General features: G+C 39.4%; 1 protein-coding gene across 3 annotated transcripts; it reads left to right on the top strand.

The window, feature by feature from the left end:
- The first annotated feature begins 2,078 nt into the window (after positions 1-2,078).
- LOC117942746 (inositol hexakisphosphate kinase 2-like) lies at positions 2,079-11,517 on the top strand. 3 transcript variants are annotated; one of them, XM_034868378.1, is made up of 6 exons: positions 2,079-2,440; positions 4,458-4,749; positions 6,102-6,288; positions 8,648-8,808; positions 9,299-9,474; positions 10,109-11,517. In XM_034868378.1, exons 1-6 carry the CDS (start codon positions 2,417-2,419, stop codon positions 10,718-10,720), a joined length of 1,452 nt encoding a protein of 483 aa, XP_034724269.1. In that variant the 5' UTR covers positions 2,079-2,416; the 3' UTR covers positions 10,721-11,517. The 3 variants fall into 3 exon arrangements, with proteins under 3 accessions (XP_034724269.1, XP_034724268.1, XP_034724270.1); XM_034868377.1 differs by having other exon boundaries at positions 2,438-2,688; XM_034868379.1 differs by lacking the exon at positions 2,079-2,440 and adding an exon at positions 4,117-4,268.
- Positions 11,518-18,006: the final 6,489 nt, after the last annotated feature.

Here is an 18,006-nt window from a genome sequence, read left to right as displayed (position 1 = left end):
CATTCATTTAAGATTAAACATTTAAGGTTGTATCCTGGTTATGGTTATTTCAGAATCAGAGGCCACCTGCGCTGCAAACAGACTGAACAGCAGAGTCAAATCATCCAGCAGAGTATCACAGTAGCACACAAGACTCTTGGCCAATAGCTCCAAGCGTCTCTAATTTCTGTCACAATAAATAGACTTTCTAACTTTCAGGTGTCTATCCATTTATGTGACATGGCGTGTTTGGGCATGTTGCTTACTTGCATTTCTTCATGCATGTTAAGAGTACGTGCATGTATTTCAGTAGGTCAGTTTGAAGCCTCTAGCTGCTGTAACTTTACTCCGACTTAGAGCCTTATATTACCGTATTATGTCTTTGCACGTGTGTGGTCTTTTTCCAAGGATTAATATTCATCTGGGTAAAAGTCTGCAGGGGACCTTTGCACGCTGAGTTGATTTACAGTATTGGGTGTCCTGGATGAAAAAGTTGCTTGTCTTATCGTACCAATGCTCACATTTCTTTTTAAAAGGGGATTTTAGGTTTAAAACCATAGCTTCACCTTTCCTGCAATCTATCTTGTATTAGGGTCTACTCGTTCTCCCATCATGCAATCCTATTGTTCCTTGTTTCATCATCTTTTCCTTGGTGTCCCGATCTTACTTCATCCAGTCTTCCCATTTTTTTTTGTCGTCATATTATTTTCAAACTCTGAATTGCCTGGCTCTTTTATTGCTAAGGCACTGTCATCCTTAGACAAACATAGTTGACCAGTATGTTGTCACCATTGCAAAGGCCTGTCCTTTCTTGGTAAAACATAGCTGCATCTAAATTCAGTTTGGCTATGTACAACAATGAAAGGAGTGTCTGGAAAGAGCTTTGGTCTGGAGACACTGAGGGCATGCCATTGTGTTTATGTCAGTGCCCATCTTAAAATACAACACAATAAGGTGCATGAGTGCTGTTATTTATAGCAAGAAAGATGCATCTTTTTATATTTGTATATAATAGAGTGAGAGATGGGCCAAGGATATATGCATCCCTCCCCTCCATTCAGTCACCTAAGGTACGGTGGTGGATGCTAAGAGTTGACACACTGTGGAGTTGAAAGAATGTCAAGAATTTACACACACACACGCACACACACACACACACACACACACACACACACACACACACACACACACACACACACACACACACGTAAAGTGTTGTTGACATAATACAACTATATCAAGGTCCTTTATTATGTAAAAGAACACAGGCTTCATTATCCACTCCATTTTATTCTATACAACTGACAAGCTGACAGATATTGTGACGCACTTCTCAAATGAAATAGGTGGATATACAATTACAATAAGTAAAACAGAAGACTGAATGGGATCTGATACACATGAAGTAATTTCATAATTGAAACTCTGATTGATCCCAAATTTGGTGTGACAGGGGGCCGGGTCTGAATGCATGAAAAATAGAATGTCACTATCCTTATGCCTTGAGACAATACAGTGCTATGAACACATAATTAAAATAAGCTGAATTATCAAATATGAATGCATTCATGTAATGTCGGGCCCCTTTGGCAGCAATGCTTAAATGGTATGACTGCACTGAATCCACCTTTGTATAACTGTAGCTACCAGGTAGTTAGTGAGCTACATTTAAGCTATGTAGGGCATGTTCCAATCTAATTCAAATGAATCTAAATGGCATGTCTGTTGTTGATCTAGAAACTCAAAAATGCACTTATAGTACATATAATAGAGCCCAGTCATTCATTTCAATCGTCCCAAACGTGATTTTTATCCCAATGCCATTCTATTTTGGCTATGCTTGGCAGGAATGCCCTCTCTCTAAAATGATCTAAGTTTGTCAAAATCTTCCGTCACAGGCAAGAGAAGGTGCAGAGGTCTAGTTTTCTCTCAGAACACTTGAAACACAGTATGCTGAAAGGTTACTATGGTATATTTTGCCCAAAGAGGCAAAAAACTGCCTTCCCCAGCTTTAATGGTCAATCTATTGTGTGTGGTGTGGACCTGCAGGCATTATTTTATCACTCAGAAGTAAACAAAATAACTTTGTAGCTGAAGACTGAAGTAAGAACATAAGCAAGCGATAGAATATTTTAGATTACCCTGAATAGCTTACCCTTTCAGGTCAAAGATGTGTTGACAAGTGAGTTTTTTTCCACTTCAATGTCTGTCCTCTTGGCCTGTGGTGGCAGCCAGTGAATTGTTTCCCCTCTGTCTGATCCCTGTGTTTGTTTGTCTCTTGCGTTTGGCATGCAGCAAAATGTTTATTAATAGCTAGTCCACAGCCTGAATTACCTCCAGCATGTTGTATTTTTAGTGGGGGCTTAGGTGTTGAGCATGAGCATTTGGTTAGCGGGTTTATCTGGTGTGATAGCATGTGAGGAGATCAGTCTGGAATATGACCCCACAAATCACCACACAGGCAATATCAGCTTTACTCCACTGCACTGTGCCAGGCGAGCAGAGGTAGAACTTTTGTGTTTGTGTTTAAATGTTGTTGCAGGGATTAATTATTTTTGTGTGTTTTGAATATGATTTTTGTGCATGTGTTGCTCTGTTTCTGTCTGACTGCATGTGTGATCTTCATGGCTTCCGAGTTTTCTGCAGGCATGAATGTAATTCAATATGTCTACGCATGTTTCTCCTTGGACACCGCCTAAATCGGTCCAGGTAAATCCAGACTCAAGCCACCTCATACAGATTGTTTGTCTCATCCTTAATCTTTTAAGGCTCTTGACGCAGGTCAGCGGTACAAAAACACACAACAAACTAGTTCTCAGAGGTCAGAACCACGAAAATGATTGAGCATGCACACAACATGTATTAAAGACATTTATATATGTAGGAGTAGATTGTTTGTTTTAAAGTCAGAACTATGCAACTTATCCAAATATATTTGTGTGTGTGTGTATGTGTGTGTGTGTGTGTGTGTGTTTGGTTGTGTGTGTGTGCTTGCTCTTTGTTATTTTGACCTTCACAGTCCCCTCTAATGCCTCTTTAGTTTTATATCTAAATTCACTCACCACCATCATATTAGCCTCCTCCTCCAGTGTCTGTTGCCACACATGGGCAAAAGACAGACCTCACCCACACTTCCTTCCTGCACTCCGCTCCCCTCCCCTCACCCTCACCAACCATCGTTCTCGTTTAAACAGACATATCTGCCGTTCACATTTCTAGGATGCCTGAATATGCTGTAAAGCCCTCTGCCGCTACCACAGCCTTGGCTTTATGGGTAGCATGTACAGTCACTGCAATGAAGATGGATCCAGTTTTGTTTTCTGGTCCTTTCTGTAGGGTTTTAGCAAGACATTCTCACAATAGTGCTGATGTTCTTAAGGGGCTGCAGATTGCCCCTTTGTACAAGCCAAAAAATGCATGTGTAGTAAACTGGGTGTGATTTTAAATCGTCAAATTATCAATGAATCATTTTTGCTGTAGTTTAAGTTCCAAAAAGCTGTTACTTTGAATCTTGTTGCTGTCGTAAAAGTAACTAGACACACAACAAACAGCAATCAGTATGAGAGTAACCATTTATAATAATCAATGTAGATGTATATACATTAATAATGTTGGATTACTATTCCTTATTCAATGGGCTATTCTGAGTATTTAGGGGAGATACATTAAATAATGTAGGCTAATATTATAAAAAAGAAAAAAACACACCATTCAAAGATTGATTCTGACATTGATAACCATGGAATAAATCAAAGCTTTGAAGCATTTGGGTCAGTTCTAAATTAAATTGAAAAATGTGGGTCTGTACAGTTCTGTTATTTTTAGAATAGTTATTCTTGGCATATCCCACTTTTTAACCAGGAATATGACCAAATATTTGAATGTATTGGAGATGAAGGATCTTGCATATTTAGTTCTTGCAACAAATAAAACCCATTTTGCATGTGCTTGCATGTGTGTTTTACCAAACACACGTGCAAAATGAAATAATTATATAAAGAAATAGTGACGCTTGTTATGTTAGGTTGTTAAACACTGTCACTGCAAGCTGGGTTCAGCTTTGTCCTTCTTCCTTGTTTTAATTTGTCTCTCCTCTCTCCCTTCCACCAGACAGCCCCCTCCCACCCCTGTCTTTGTTTGCTTGCTCCTTTCCCTGGAAGGGTTACCACCCAACAGCCTGCTTTGGGTGCTCCTGATTGGAGGATTGCTTGTGATGAGGGTGGGCCCAGTTTGAGAGCTTTACCAGTGGAGAGCAAGCTCTCAGCTTCAGAAACCATTCAGTCTGAAGTGTAGGCACAAGCAGGATCTGTCTCTGTTTGGTTTAACTACGATTAGAGGACTTTCTCTGGCTTTCTGTTTCTACTCAGCTACAAGAACGGCCAGACAAGGAATGAAAAAAAGGAATTAAATTGCCACTTAAACTTGGCATTTTATTCTGTTTCTCTTCTATTTCCTCCTTCCTGTCCTGATGCCCACAGTGGTGTGGTCAGGGCGAGAGGATGGGTCCGGCCGTGGAGGCACAGTCACAGAAGGCCATGGATTTAGAGCAAAAACAACAGCAGCAGCAGCAGCAGCAGCAGAAGCTGCAGCACCAGCAGTGCTACATGGAGAAAGGAGTGATGCTTGAGCCCTTCCTACACCAGGTGGGGGGGCATTGCTGCGTCTTAAGCCTCGGGGAGCAGACCATCTGTAAACCCCTCATCCCCCGCGAACATCAGTTCTACAAATGTGTACCTGCTTCCATGAGGAAGTTTATCCCCCAGTATAGAGGTATTACAAACTATCCTTTTTTAACCTGTGTTGTGGCTGTTGCTCTTGTGTTGTTATGCATCTCTCTTTATTCATTTCACTGCTCTATGTGCATGTGTGTAAATCAGGTGTGAAATTAAGTTTTGCAGGTTGTGTGTAAAGTGTACATTTTTAAATTTTTAGGAAAAAAGAGAGCCCTGTGTGTAGTTTGTCAAATAGTACCCATTGTGCTGCAGCTGACACTGCAAGTTGGCCTCCTAGAAACAGGCCAGACAGTTGTGATGTCCTGTTTGTAGGAGGCTGTACTAACACAGGTAAGTCAGGCTTACCCCCATTTCTTTTTCTGGAAATCCACTATGAGGTCATCTGAAAAGGTCAACATAGGCACAAACATGGGCACTGATGTTAAATCAGCCTCATATTTTCTATTTTTGCTTTTCGTTGTTTGCTATTAATATTTTCTGGCAACCGTGCTTTCATTTCAGCAGTTTCCACTCTTTTTCCTTGTTTTTTACTTACAATCTCAGTCGTCCCTCCTTATTTCCCCTCCTTATTTACCATGCGGAGAATAGGCTGTTTATGATACAAACAAGCTCTGGGAAACCTTTGCTATCTCGCTGACTATTACTTGTTGTGCTTTTCATCTATAGCTGAAGCCTGTAGACTAGCATCACATGTTTTTCTGTATGTGTGCAATGATGCATTGTGGTTTCAGTATATATGATATTTATTTTCTGTATACTGCTCATCATTTTGTGTGAGATTGACTTTCTGGTGGAGAGTTAGCTGAGAAGATATATGCCCTCTCGTACTGTATCTGTTTGTTAAAAATATGGCTACACCCTACACTACACGCTGGTTAGTGTGGCTTAGCACAAACCCTGGAAACTGACTCTTTCCAACTTTGGTAACAAATAGAACTTACATTTTGTAGCCTTGTTTCATTTGTGTTTGAGCTTTTTCCTTCTATGTTTCCTTTTAACATTAGACCTATTTAAAATCATACAATTTACAACCCACTGGCTGCATATTGATATTAATTAATTGTTTTTTCATTCTGCCCTTTTCTGTGTTGCTTTAATAGCTCACTATCATTGTCCCATCCAATGTTAGAGTTTTGTGCAAGTATCGTTAGGACAGATGTCTTAAAGAGATGTGGATTTAGACCCAAAGTACTCTGTAAGTGTACCATAACTGCTGCAACAAAGCAGCAAGATGGGAATAAGATATTTTTAGTACTTGAGAGCTTGTGTTATCGTTATTGGCAACTTTATTGTGCTTTGATTCTTTATAAGAGACTTATTCTCTTCACTGCTCCACGACACACATGTCTAACAGGTGTCTTTCTGTTTCCTTCTATGTTCTACTTTCAGGTGTGGTGTCAGTAAGCTTTGAGGAGGATGAAGAAGGTAACCTTTGCCTCACTGCTTACCCCCTCCAGAGTGACCCAGCAGTAGATCTCATGTGGGAGAAAAAGATGGCATCCTCACCGCTTGTGGATGGCAAAAATCACAGCAAAGATGGCCAAAGCCACCACTCTTGTAAGGACAAGGACAAGAGGTGAGAGATAAAGTAGAGTTGGTCAATTCATCAACAGGCAAGGGCAAAGGGAGTCACTTTCACACTTAAATCAAGGCTTCAGATCAATTCAGAACTAACCATGTTGTAGTCAAAACCATCTTATTTTCCCATGAATGATAAAGACAACTGTATTCAGTCTGAAGACTCATAAATTGATGATTAACACACATTGACTTACACTTATACTACAGCTTAAGGAATAAAAGGCTCTAACTGTTAGAGGCTGATCCTTGGCCTTGGCAGTTAGAGAGAGGATCACAGCCTTAGGGTTACATAACTGCAATAGATTCATATACATGCACATACACAAACAAAAAACTTTGTCAGTCCTGGGGCCTCATTTCTAAACGTGGCATACGTGCAAAGAAGATGCACGCCGCTCTCTACGCAAGAATTGGGATTTATAAAAAGCCATTTGACGGTGAAATGTACGGTACTCCACGGAGACCCAGGCAAACACACAAAAAACGGGTGAAATGAGAAATGGCAACACTGACAGCAAAAGAATGAAACACATGAAACTGTGAATCTGAGACCATTGTGTAAAACAAATTGAAATATTCCCTTTATTGATGATATGAAGAGTTCACAAAGCCATTTTTAAAACACAAACACCTGTTTGATCCATCTGTGGTGAAAAATAGACAAAATAAAACAAGATAGTCTACTATAGCATAATCAAACAAATATATTTGCAAAGAAAACTTTTGTTTTAAAATGTTGTTTTTATTGTAGGTCTATGTTTTAAAGGTCCAATATCTAATCTATTTACTGTAATAAATCCCAAAATAACCCCAATGCATCATTGCATATTTAGTAAACATGCCATGTTGAAAGACTATTGCTTCTGACAATAATGCTAATGCCATTATTTTCTCCTTTTGTAATTTCTGTTTGTGTTTTGGCCTGTGCGTTGGTAATTGGCCCGTTTGACAGTCAGGCCGGGTTGCCAGATTGTCCTGTAAAACCAGCGGGCTACAGATTAAACGTTAGTACAGCCTTGAAATCAGCATACAAACAAACGGGATCAACGGAGATAAATTCTACCCGACCTTAAAAAAAAACTGGCATGTTTCTGACAGTCGCATACCCTCACACGTGACAAAGCCTGGATAAGTATTGGAGATGTATTTGAAAGATTGAGGCCGTTCGAAAGGAGACTGAGTTGGCTAATTTGCTCCTGAACAGGTAAGCATTACCTTCAGGTTAATTTATCAGGGACGGGCATTTTATGTTATTTCAACATTCGCGTACTCACTAAATTATATGGCTATAGTACCTGAGTTTTTACTTACTCGCAAAAAAAATTGAGAGACAGCCAGTAAAGTGATCCCGAGTGGTTCTGGCTAACGCCGGCGCCATGCTAACCCTGCTAGCTGCTAACGTTACCGGAGGACCATGCCAGCGGGCCACGGCTGTTTTAACTTGAACTTTTTAACTTTAATATCAGACCATTTCTTTTTAATTTGGGCCACGAGCTGTGGCATTAACTCAGTCTGCAACATATTGTCCCTCTACAGCTTTTTTGGCTTTAGTTACACTGTGCCCTCCAAACGTAATTTTTTCTTTTCCACCTCTCTCACAAGAACTACAACTTCACATTGAGTGAAAGTCCTTTGCTTTGTTTTCCTCTGTGCGCATGATGTCGGGATGAATGCATATTAATTTGGGGCGTTTCACTTACTATTTAAGGTCAATTATGGGCGTGACATGAAGGCGCCAAAGCTGCGCCACATTTACAGTCAATTGTAATTTATAAATTCCAGCATAGAATGGAATGCTGGAATAAATTGGAATATTTCTGTGCGTACTCACATCCTATGTTTTGTCCTTACACCACTTCTGACGCAAATTTGCCACCAAGTTTTAGAAATGAGGCCCCTGACCTGGAACGGTGGAATGGCTGGAAGGCTGATACTTGATGGCAAAATATATGACAAGTTTGATTTTAAATGTTTTTGACAGACAATAGTGATCGAAAGATACTATTCCGCTGGGTTCCTCTTTATATCATTGCTGCCCTCTTGTTTTATGTTCTGCTATCCACATAAGTAGACTACTTTAAAGCTATGGTGCGTGGTTTCTGTCTCCCCCATGAGGAATTACAACATAAATGTCGGTGCATCCATATGACACTATTATGGAATTTTTATTTTTGGAGGTAAGAAATACATCAATCACAGGACCGTGTGCTTTGAATAGAAGTGTGAACCACTATGTCTACATGCAAGCATGTACAAAGTACAGTCACTGAATGAATGCTCATGAGATGATGGTGCAGACTTGATGAATGAATTTCCTAAAAACTAATGACGTTCTCCCTCCGTCTGCTGTCCAGTGATCAAAAGCTGGAGGAGGAGGCTGAGGTGTTCTACTACAGACTGGAGCGCAGTCACAGTAATGCTGTACCCCAGCTCAAACAAAAACCCTGGACGGTCACACTTCAACAGCAGCACCTGCAGAAGTTAAAAGAGGAGGCCATGCACTGCAACCAATACAGTATCCTTTCACTGACTGAGAACTACGCTGATTTTCTATTTTGGCAATTTTCCATATCACAGTGGAACTAGGCAGGATTATTGTTCAGTCGTTCCAGAGACATAGCATGCACCCCAACCAACTGAGCCACAAGGACACCTCAACACCTGCCTATTTACATGCATGATATATGATATACATGATAATCAGAGGCTCTAGCATGCACCTGGTGAATGTTATCTAATAAAATGTCTAGCTAACAGAGCTTTGTGGATTTGTGCTTCCATAGCCATCCCATTAGTTACTTAATTTTGCTACGACTTGCCTGTACAGTCAGTGTTTTAAGGAATACAGTGTTCATGTAAATGCAGTGAAACCTGTGGAAAGAAAAGCCTAGATGTACCCATGTTTTTTTTTTCTAACCATGTCCACTAGTTGTATGTTGTACGTTGATTAGTATAGAAGAAGGCAACGGCTTTTGGACTCTGGCCTCCTTGACTCAGTTTACCAGAATTCATCCTGCTGGAGAATCTGACATGGCGCCACACGTTGCCGTGTGTGTTAGACGTGAAGATGGGCACACAGCAGTATGGAGATGAGGTCACGGAGGAGAAAAAGGCCAGGAAGAAGCGCAAGTGTGAGAACAGCACAGCACCCGTAATAGGAGTCTGCCTCTCTGGCATGCAGGTGGGCTTTGATCCAACACTGGCTTTTGTGTTTATGGCTCTTTTATAAAGGAAAAGCTAGACATTTTTGGAAATTGCTTATTGACTTTCTGGTGAAGAGTTAAGATTAGAAGATCTAAACCACTCTCTAATCTGTTTAATATAAGTCTACAGCCAGCAGCTGATTAGCCTAGTTTAGTTTAGGAATCTCCCTACTACCAGCAGTTCTTAACCTCTGTAATTAACACATTACATCTTGTTTGTCTCATTTTGGAACTATTCCTTTAATAACCTGTCTACCACGTATTGTGATGAATCTACCCTGCAACAAAGGCCTAAAATTAGCACCTGCCAAGCATCAAAAGGCAGTACAATTTATCTTTGGCTATCAAATCAGTGAAGGTTACCCACTGACCATTAACTATTTGAGAAAAATGCAACCTCTGTTCAACATCTCTGACAATGGCCGATCAAAACAGTGGATCTGTACATTATGGAATACGTTTGCCATCATTGCCATGAATATTTAAACAGAAACTAGGAATAAATATGAACAAGACACAAAACCTTGTTGTAAAACAAATTTTGGGTGTTATAGACATATCACTATTAATTTTCTTCTTTTCAAACCCCTTTTTGTCTCTCCATCCCTTCAGGTGTACCAGTATGACACGGGCCAGCTGATGTTCATGAACAAGTTTCATGGCCGCAGGCTGACTGTGCCTGACTTCAAAGAAGCGTTGTTCCAGTTTTTTCACAGCGGACAGCGTCTACGACGCGAACTCTTTGCCCCGGTGCTGCAAAGGCTCCAAGAGGTGCAAGCTGCCCTGGAAGCCTGTGAATCCTATCGCTTCTACTCCAGCTCCCTGCTCATTATCTACGACGGAGCGCCCCACCAAAAAGGCACTGAGGACGACCTCTCTGTAGAAGAAGAGGACGAGGAGGTGGAGGCTGAACCAGAAATGGAGGAGGAAGATGAGGAGGAGGTGGGTGAAGAAGCAGGTGCACTTGGTTTTTCTCGCAGACCCTCCACGTCTAGCGACGGCAGCACCAGTGGCGGGATCTCAGGTGTCAGCCAGGCTCGCTTGTCCAGCTCGGACCCCCGTAGCCCTTTGGTGGATGTAAGAATGATAGACTTTGCCCACACTACCTGCAGACATTACGAAGGGGACAGCGTGGTGTACAAGGGCCTCGACAGCGGGTACATCTTTGGTCTTCAGAACCTGATCACCATCATCTCCGAGCTGGAGAACCACAGCACGGACTGAAGACAGACGTGACACACACACACGTTCAGACACAGATGCACAGAGCAGGACTGAACTACAGAAGCGGAGAGAGTTTTCTCCTCTCTACTTCATCATTAGACCATGTTGTAGCTGGCCTTTTATTGGACGCAGTTCCTGTTTCTGCCGTTGGTGCTTCTCATGTTTCTGTTGTGTGTGTCTGTCTTTGGGATATAAAAGAGATCTGCACATAACATAGTTGAGACATCTGTGTGACTGATGCAGTGATTTAACCATTGTCATCATTCTGTTTAACCTGGTTCACTGTTGGGACCAAAAGGGTAGGCAGCAAATAAAAGCAGTTTGAAGTCACGAGTCAGTAGAAATGTTTTTCTTACTTCCGATTCCAAAGAAGGCGTCAGCATTTTGCACACACAAACACATTCTGTTGTGTGTTTACACCAGGATGGGGCAACGTGAGTGAGCGTATATGAGGACGGAGTTGATGGGAGGAAAGGTAGTGAGCCCACCCTCCATTCTTCTTTATTGCCTGTTCACTCTGCCATCCTTTCTTGTTCATATTTACTTAAAGAGACTATATTCATATAAGTATCAGGGACAGATGATATAGAGTTAGTTCTTTATTTGACATATTTCATGAAATAAACTGAAAGTTTAAAAAGAAAGCAAATGAAGAGTACTACATTCCATGTTATTAAGGTAATGATAATGACATTAATTAAAATTGTTATTTGAAGTGTTTAAATACCTCTACCTTGTATGTATGTGCTGTCCACAGTCTTGGGGAAGAAAATAAAAACTTTGGGTTTGTGTTAAAATCTGTGTCTTCTTTTATATGTGCTGCTAGTAGTTGACAAGGTCAGGAGCTTAAAGAAAGAAACCAGAGACTTCCTGTTTATGGGAAATTTAAATGTTGCAGCAATTACATTTCATAAAATATCCAGGATGGGAGGTGGTCCCCTGGGTCTGTAAACAAAGGACAGCTTTTTGAGCATGAGCCAGAACATGCATACCGTACCGTAATTACACGCCACACAGGGCTGGGCGATGTGGAGAAAATCAAAAATCACAATATTTTTATTGTATTAGCCATCACAGGCTCAGGATCAGTAGGCTGCTTTTAACCATCAAAGTGATCCCATTCTATCGTCATATTGTACAGTGGGGCTCAAAAGTTAGGGCATGCATGCATACGTATATTACACCACAAACTTGTGTTTGCATACCACCGTATGACACGTGTGTGTAAGTGCATCCCATTACTTTGTGAAGGTTTCCACTTCAAATGGATCAGTTGCAGAGCCACATTTGAAATCACCATGGCAACAGCAACCTTTGCTGGAAGTGAAACAGTGTCATAGCTTTTTTGGGTAACAAGAGACACTCCCCCATTCATCAAAATATGAATGCACTGTGTCACTTTTCATTCATTCATCAAGTCTGCTCCATCATTTCATCTACACTCAGTCAGTGACTGTACATTGTACATGCTTGCATGTAGACATAGGGATGCACACTTCCATTCAAAGCCCACGGTCCTGTGATTGATGTATTTCTTACTTCCAACAACAATAATTCCATATTAGTTCCATACCTTGCATGGCAAATGTTGTCCTTTACCGTTCCAATTGAAGTTCAATGTCATGCATGATGCAAAACTACTTTCCCTTGTTTGTTCACCGCCATCAACTAATTTCCTTATCTCTCAGCAGTTCACTCATAATATGCACCCTCATGATTATCTAATAACCTTGAAGCCCTTATTCGCTTATTGCACTGTTGAAAGGCAGCTAACCAGTCCACATTTCTCCTGCATATGGGTGACAGTCCAAATCAAATTTATGCTTCAGTACCGTAGCTCCACTTTCCTCTTGGCTGTTTAATGTTTGTAGGACTTGTCCTCGACCTCCTCAGATATGACAGACAGGACACAACCATTAGGAAAAACATGTAAAGCTTTCTATTTTTTAATTTTGGGTGTTTGTGTTTGATGCTGTATGTATGTGAGTTTGTGCATGTTTTACACCTTTTGTAAGTCATTACATTTATTTTTCATTTTCTTACACTGAATACTGATAGATGGTACATAATTTAAGCCAAATTCCTCTTGCATAAACTCACCCACATCCTCTCTGTTTTTACATGCTTATAGACACAAACAACAACATCACATGGCCTAGAACATCACACACTGTTTACCTTTTTTTAGGCGTCTTTGATTAAGGAGGGAAACTAATTAAAACAACCAATCTATGTGGTCTGGAGGCTGTCCGATGACTCTACCGCAGGTCCTTCATTCCAGCAGCAGTCAGACTCTTCAATGCAACATCATAATGTAGCTGTGCATTTTTTCATTTTCATTTCTATTCATCTGTATATCTGTGTTTATGTACTGTCTGTTTATGTAAGGGTGTTTATTGTGTAAAATGTTTGTTTTATTACTTTTATTATTACTATAAATAATTCTCTTTTTTCTATTTCTTTGACTTGTATATTTTTTCTTCTATGTCTACTTAATGTGTATTTGTGTTATTCTGATATCTGTGCATTTTCTTCTTCTTTGAGCTGCTGTAGCAGAGGAATGTGTGGGATTAATACAAGTCTATATTATCTTATCTTGCCTCCGCACCACAGCATCCTCTCTCGGCCAACTAATAATTGCTACCTTGTCAGTCACATAATTTTGCGTACAAGCATTTCTTGTTTCAACAAGTCAACACTGTTGGGTCCAAGGTACGAGGTGCTATTCAGCTTTCCCTAAGACAGCACCAATCAGTCATTCCAAAATGTCTTTGCACAGTATTTTCATTAGGTTTTAATGTGTCTTTATCAAACAGTTTTTTTTTTACACTTTGTTTAAAAGAATAGTATATTGAGTAGAACACAATGCCCAAAGGATCAGCACAGTGTCAAATAAAAGCGAATAAAAACTTTAGGAATACAGCCAATTTTGTTTGTGCTAACTTGAGTTTACACAATAGTAACAAGCTCGGCACAGGCAGTTACATAAGCGGATCAGTAATGTTATGAGGGAGAGAAGAAAGCCAGAAAAACAGACAAACAAAGCCTTTCTACTCCTCCTCACTCATATGCAGAAATACAAATGTGATTAAGATGTTGTGGTCGTATAGAGATTATTCTCCTGACTTGCTTAAATTCTGCTAATGATCTGTGAACCTGATCGAGTGCAACAAAGTTGGTTTTCAGGTGAGGTCAGAAGAGCTTAAAGGTAGTTGTGCTTTAGAGTGAGGATGGTTTAATAATAAGACTGATACCAGGAATTTATGCTATAGATAAATCCCCAAGACTCCTCAGGCTGCATTTGAGTGACAGCTTTGACAACACACAGGTGATCTCTCCATTTAGCTATTATGTCCATTAAAACCAACTGGCTGCACCTGTGATAAATAAGGGCTGTTACATAAAAAATAAAAAAAAGTTCCCATCCTTTTACACTTACATACAGTATGAGCAATGATGTTTAATAAAGACATTGTGCGTACACTTTTTGTACAAAAGGATTTATTTTTAAATACAGCTCCCATATACTGCCCTGATTGAAGTGATCAGGCAACTTGTCACAACTCACAAAGACATAAAGTCTACATTCATGCCAGCAGATCTGTGAGATTTTACTTTGCACTAAATGCTAATATCAGCAAGCATGCTAACATGCGCACAATGACAATGCTAACATGCTGATGTTTTCAGCCAATGTTAGTCTTATATAACACCTTAGTTTATCATGTTTATGCATGTCTGTACGGAATCTCATGGCAACACAGCCAATATTTAGACTGGGGTGTTTTAATCTGGACCAAAGTGGTGATCTTTATTTACCAACCATGTTGCTAGCGTGGCTAGAAACAATTGTAAATCAAAGTTAATTTAATAACTTTTTGTGGAACTTGCAGGAGAAAAAATAAAATGTATTGTTTTGTTAAACTTCTGTTCCTATGGTTGAGAATGAACTTTAAAGCTCCAACTTGAAGTGTAAACATCAATCTCATGCTAAAAAAGTATATTAAAGAAAAAAGGGTCTTCATCATATAAATAAAGAATATAAAATAAGAAACTCAAGAGAATTATAATACTTTCAGGAACAATTTATTAAATAATTAAAGCAAATATTACAACATGATGTAACAGAAACCAATTTATTATTTATCAAAGGAAGATAAAATCCCACCATGACCCCATTCTAATATAAATCGTTCACTACAAAAAATCCCTACTCTGGCTTGAACCTGCTCTCACACATGTACAGGCTACAGCCTCTGCAGTTAAACCATATACATTTGAACAAAGCCCACGTCTAGTAGGTTATAAGCACTAAATGAAATAAAATTGACTCGAATGACAACACAGTGCATGGATGCTCGGTCTGTTCATCCAGTCACAGAAGCAGAGAAAGGCAGAGAAATGGACCACAAAATAAAGAGCAGAAAAGCAAAGTCGAGCTAAGATGTAATGTGAGTGTTAGATAACGCTGAGTGTCTGCCAGGCGCCAGGCCTCGACCTGGCCTGAGGCACCTGTTGTACCAACGACATGCAGGTCCACTATGTCAAACTCATTTACACTGACCTTTTAATTACTTTAATGAACCATCACAGGCACAGATTAACACTCAACACACGCTTTATTCAAGCTCGCCCATGAAGGTCAAATGAAGGAAGATTTTCTGCCCTCTTGAATTACTCCATGAATTTTACTCTGGCCTTGCATTACACTTTCACACTGCCAGGCCTCAATTGGATTAGTTTGGGATTACAAGAGTTTGGGTTATCTCTGGCCCACGGTGCAATAAGGACACGTTCAACAAGTACAACATATAAGGTAAGAAACATATTCAAATGAAGTTAACAAAGATGAGTAATACATCAAACAAAAAACAAAAAAATTAGGAATATGTACAAAACAGTTATAAATTCTAAATATTGCAAATGTAAGGCAAAACAAAACAGTATAGAAAACTAAAGATAAAGATACTGAAATGTGCAATGTAAAAGGAAGAGTTTAGCACATTTCCTGCCAGTAAGTAGTTTTTTATTTGAGTTATTTATTATCTATTGTCAGTTAATAATACTGCCTACTGACTGACAAAAACAGCAAAATCGTGCCTCCACATACGCGCAGGAGCACTTCAATTTTTACGTTAACCTATCTCTAGAAAAGTACAACTCATTTGCAACAGATGCAATGTACCCATCTAATACAATTGCTCTGTTTATAGAGAGCCTTGAATTCTTGGACAATCTTTGGCGTAGTTTCTGTCGCAGTAGAACAACGTCCAGTGAAAATAGCATGTTTGTGTGAATCTCATTAAAATTCTGTCTCATTACTTCAATAGTACAGAAAAATAAAGCACAGCACACACTAAAAGCCCACAATGTCAATGTGTGAAAATGCCCTTCCATTGTTTTATAAACTTCTTTACTTTTGTATGTACATGATGTGCTAAATTGATTTTAAAATGGGTCATGATGAGTTACAGTATTTCTGGAATGTAGCCCACATAGAGATTTTTTATCAATGACATACATCTGTGGGAGTGTGCGTCAAATAGGTCAAAGCAGAAATGCTTCAAATGGTCCAGTTGTAGCATTGGAACAACTACAACTGTAACCTGTCTGTACTTGAAGGAAAGCTACCCCAAATGCTCAACCTCTGGCTACTATCCTGACTGTAATTGTGCCTCGTATGATTTAATGTGAATGATTGATTAATTGGTTGATTGATCAGTTATTTTAGACTATTTGTTAGAATGTACGTACATACAAAAATGAAGCCATTTTAAGATTTTTGTTAATTGTGACTTTTATACCCAACCCTGGATTCATACTTATGTGCATAACAGAACAAACTAGAACTTACTTTTTGCTTTAACTATAAATCAGTTTCTACAAATATAATTTCATTTGGTTTAATGATCAGTTGAGTGTTTAATCTAATCTGACCATATATCAAAGTTTTGGGATCTAGAGTTACAAAGAGGAAATCTTATTAGGTTTATTTGGAAGGATTTAATGCTGATTCCTGGGTGCAGAGAAATCCATGATAATTTTCTCTTTGAGCCCCTGGGCCTGAGGCACAACACGTCCTTTTACTTGAGTTGGTCTCTATCCCAATTTAGAATGTAAATAATATGGTCCAAGGTCTATTTCCATTGCCCGGGGTTCCATGTGTAAGGCGCACACTGAAACAAACATAATTGAAGGTTGCAGACGGACACAGTGTCTCCCACGGTTACACACAGGGACAGGGAAGCTTAGCAGGCCATCAAAAAACTATGGATCAGCATTCATGTTTTAGCATGGATTTCTCTTGTGTACAAAAAGTTGATAAATGTTTGTTTGTGCATTGCCACGAACGGTTTGCATTATCTGGTGCTGAGGGAGTGATTACACATGTTGTATTAGGCTGTGTTATCCTTCTAGGATCATTAAAGCACTGCAGATTAAACAGTCATTTCTGGGTGGCTCTGTTTTTTTATTAAACATGAATAATTAGTGTCAGTTACAATTGAAATCTCCAGCTTTATGTATTCTGGGTTTGTCACTGGACAATATCATTGTCAATGAGCAAAAGAGGTTATGTATCTATCTGGCTACAACAACAGGTAACATAATAATAATAACAATAATAATAATAATAGACCCTGGAAATCATCTAGCCCTTGTTGTTTTAAGTCATAAACACAGGCACATACCTCCTCTAAATTAACCCATGGCTGCTTGCGGCTTCAACATGAGATACATTCATGGAAACCACAAAAACCCTCCAGTAAAGACAAAAACAAAAATGTGAATGACTAACCTATTTACCTCTGAATCTATTAATTCATAATATCAAGTGCCAGTAAAGTTTAAGCCACAAATTCCTTCTATTAGGTCCCAGTCTTGTTGAAAAACAAATTCTCTCCCCTTTATAGTATGTACCTCTTTGAAATGTAGCTATTTTTGTCATCGCCTTCATTTCATTTCTTAAAACAACAAAAAACAACTTCAGTATATTTTACTCCATTTGTTTTGTGTATAGCACATTGTCAGTGTTTTTACACACACACACACACACACACACACACACACACACACACACACACACACACACACACACACACACACACACATGCGTGTGGCACATATTGCAGAATTCCCAATAACGTTGACTTGGAACAACACTGAGCTCTAGTGGTGAGAAAAGACTGAGAAGGCTTCACTCAGAATTCTGTTACAACTAAATGCATTCTGAAAGTATATCCACCACTGTAAAAGGTACACTAAATAGTTGATATCCTCTTATATGT

This window comes from Etheostoma cragini, chromosome 4 (assembly GCF_013103735.1).
Source record: "Etheostoma cragini isolate CJK2018 chromosome 4, CSU_Ecrag_1.0, whole genome shotgun sequence".
Classification (NCBI taxonomy): domain Eukaryota; kingdom Metazoa; phylum Chordata; class Actinopteri; order Perciformes; family Percidae; genus Etheostoma; species Etheostoma cragini.
This window is presented reverse-complemented; position numbering and strand designations above follow the sequence as displayed.

Excerpts from the sequence above, each read along its gene's own strand:
- LOC117942746 (XM_034868377.1), top strand. The coding sequence starts at position 2,644 with ATGTCTACGCATGTTTCTCCTTGGACACCGCCTAAATCGGTCCAG. Across the intron at positions 8,809-9,298 it reads CATGCACTGCAACCAATACA|AATTCATCCTGCTGGAGAAT; the intron begins GTATCCTTTCAC and ends TCAGTTTACCAG. Across the intron at positions 9,475-10,108 it reads TCTGCCTCTCTGGCATGCAG|GTGTACCAGTATGACACGGG; the intron begins GTGGGCTTTGAT and ends CCATCCCTTCAG.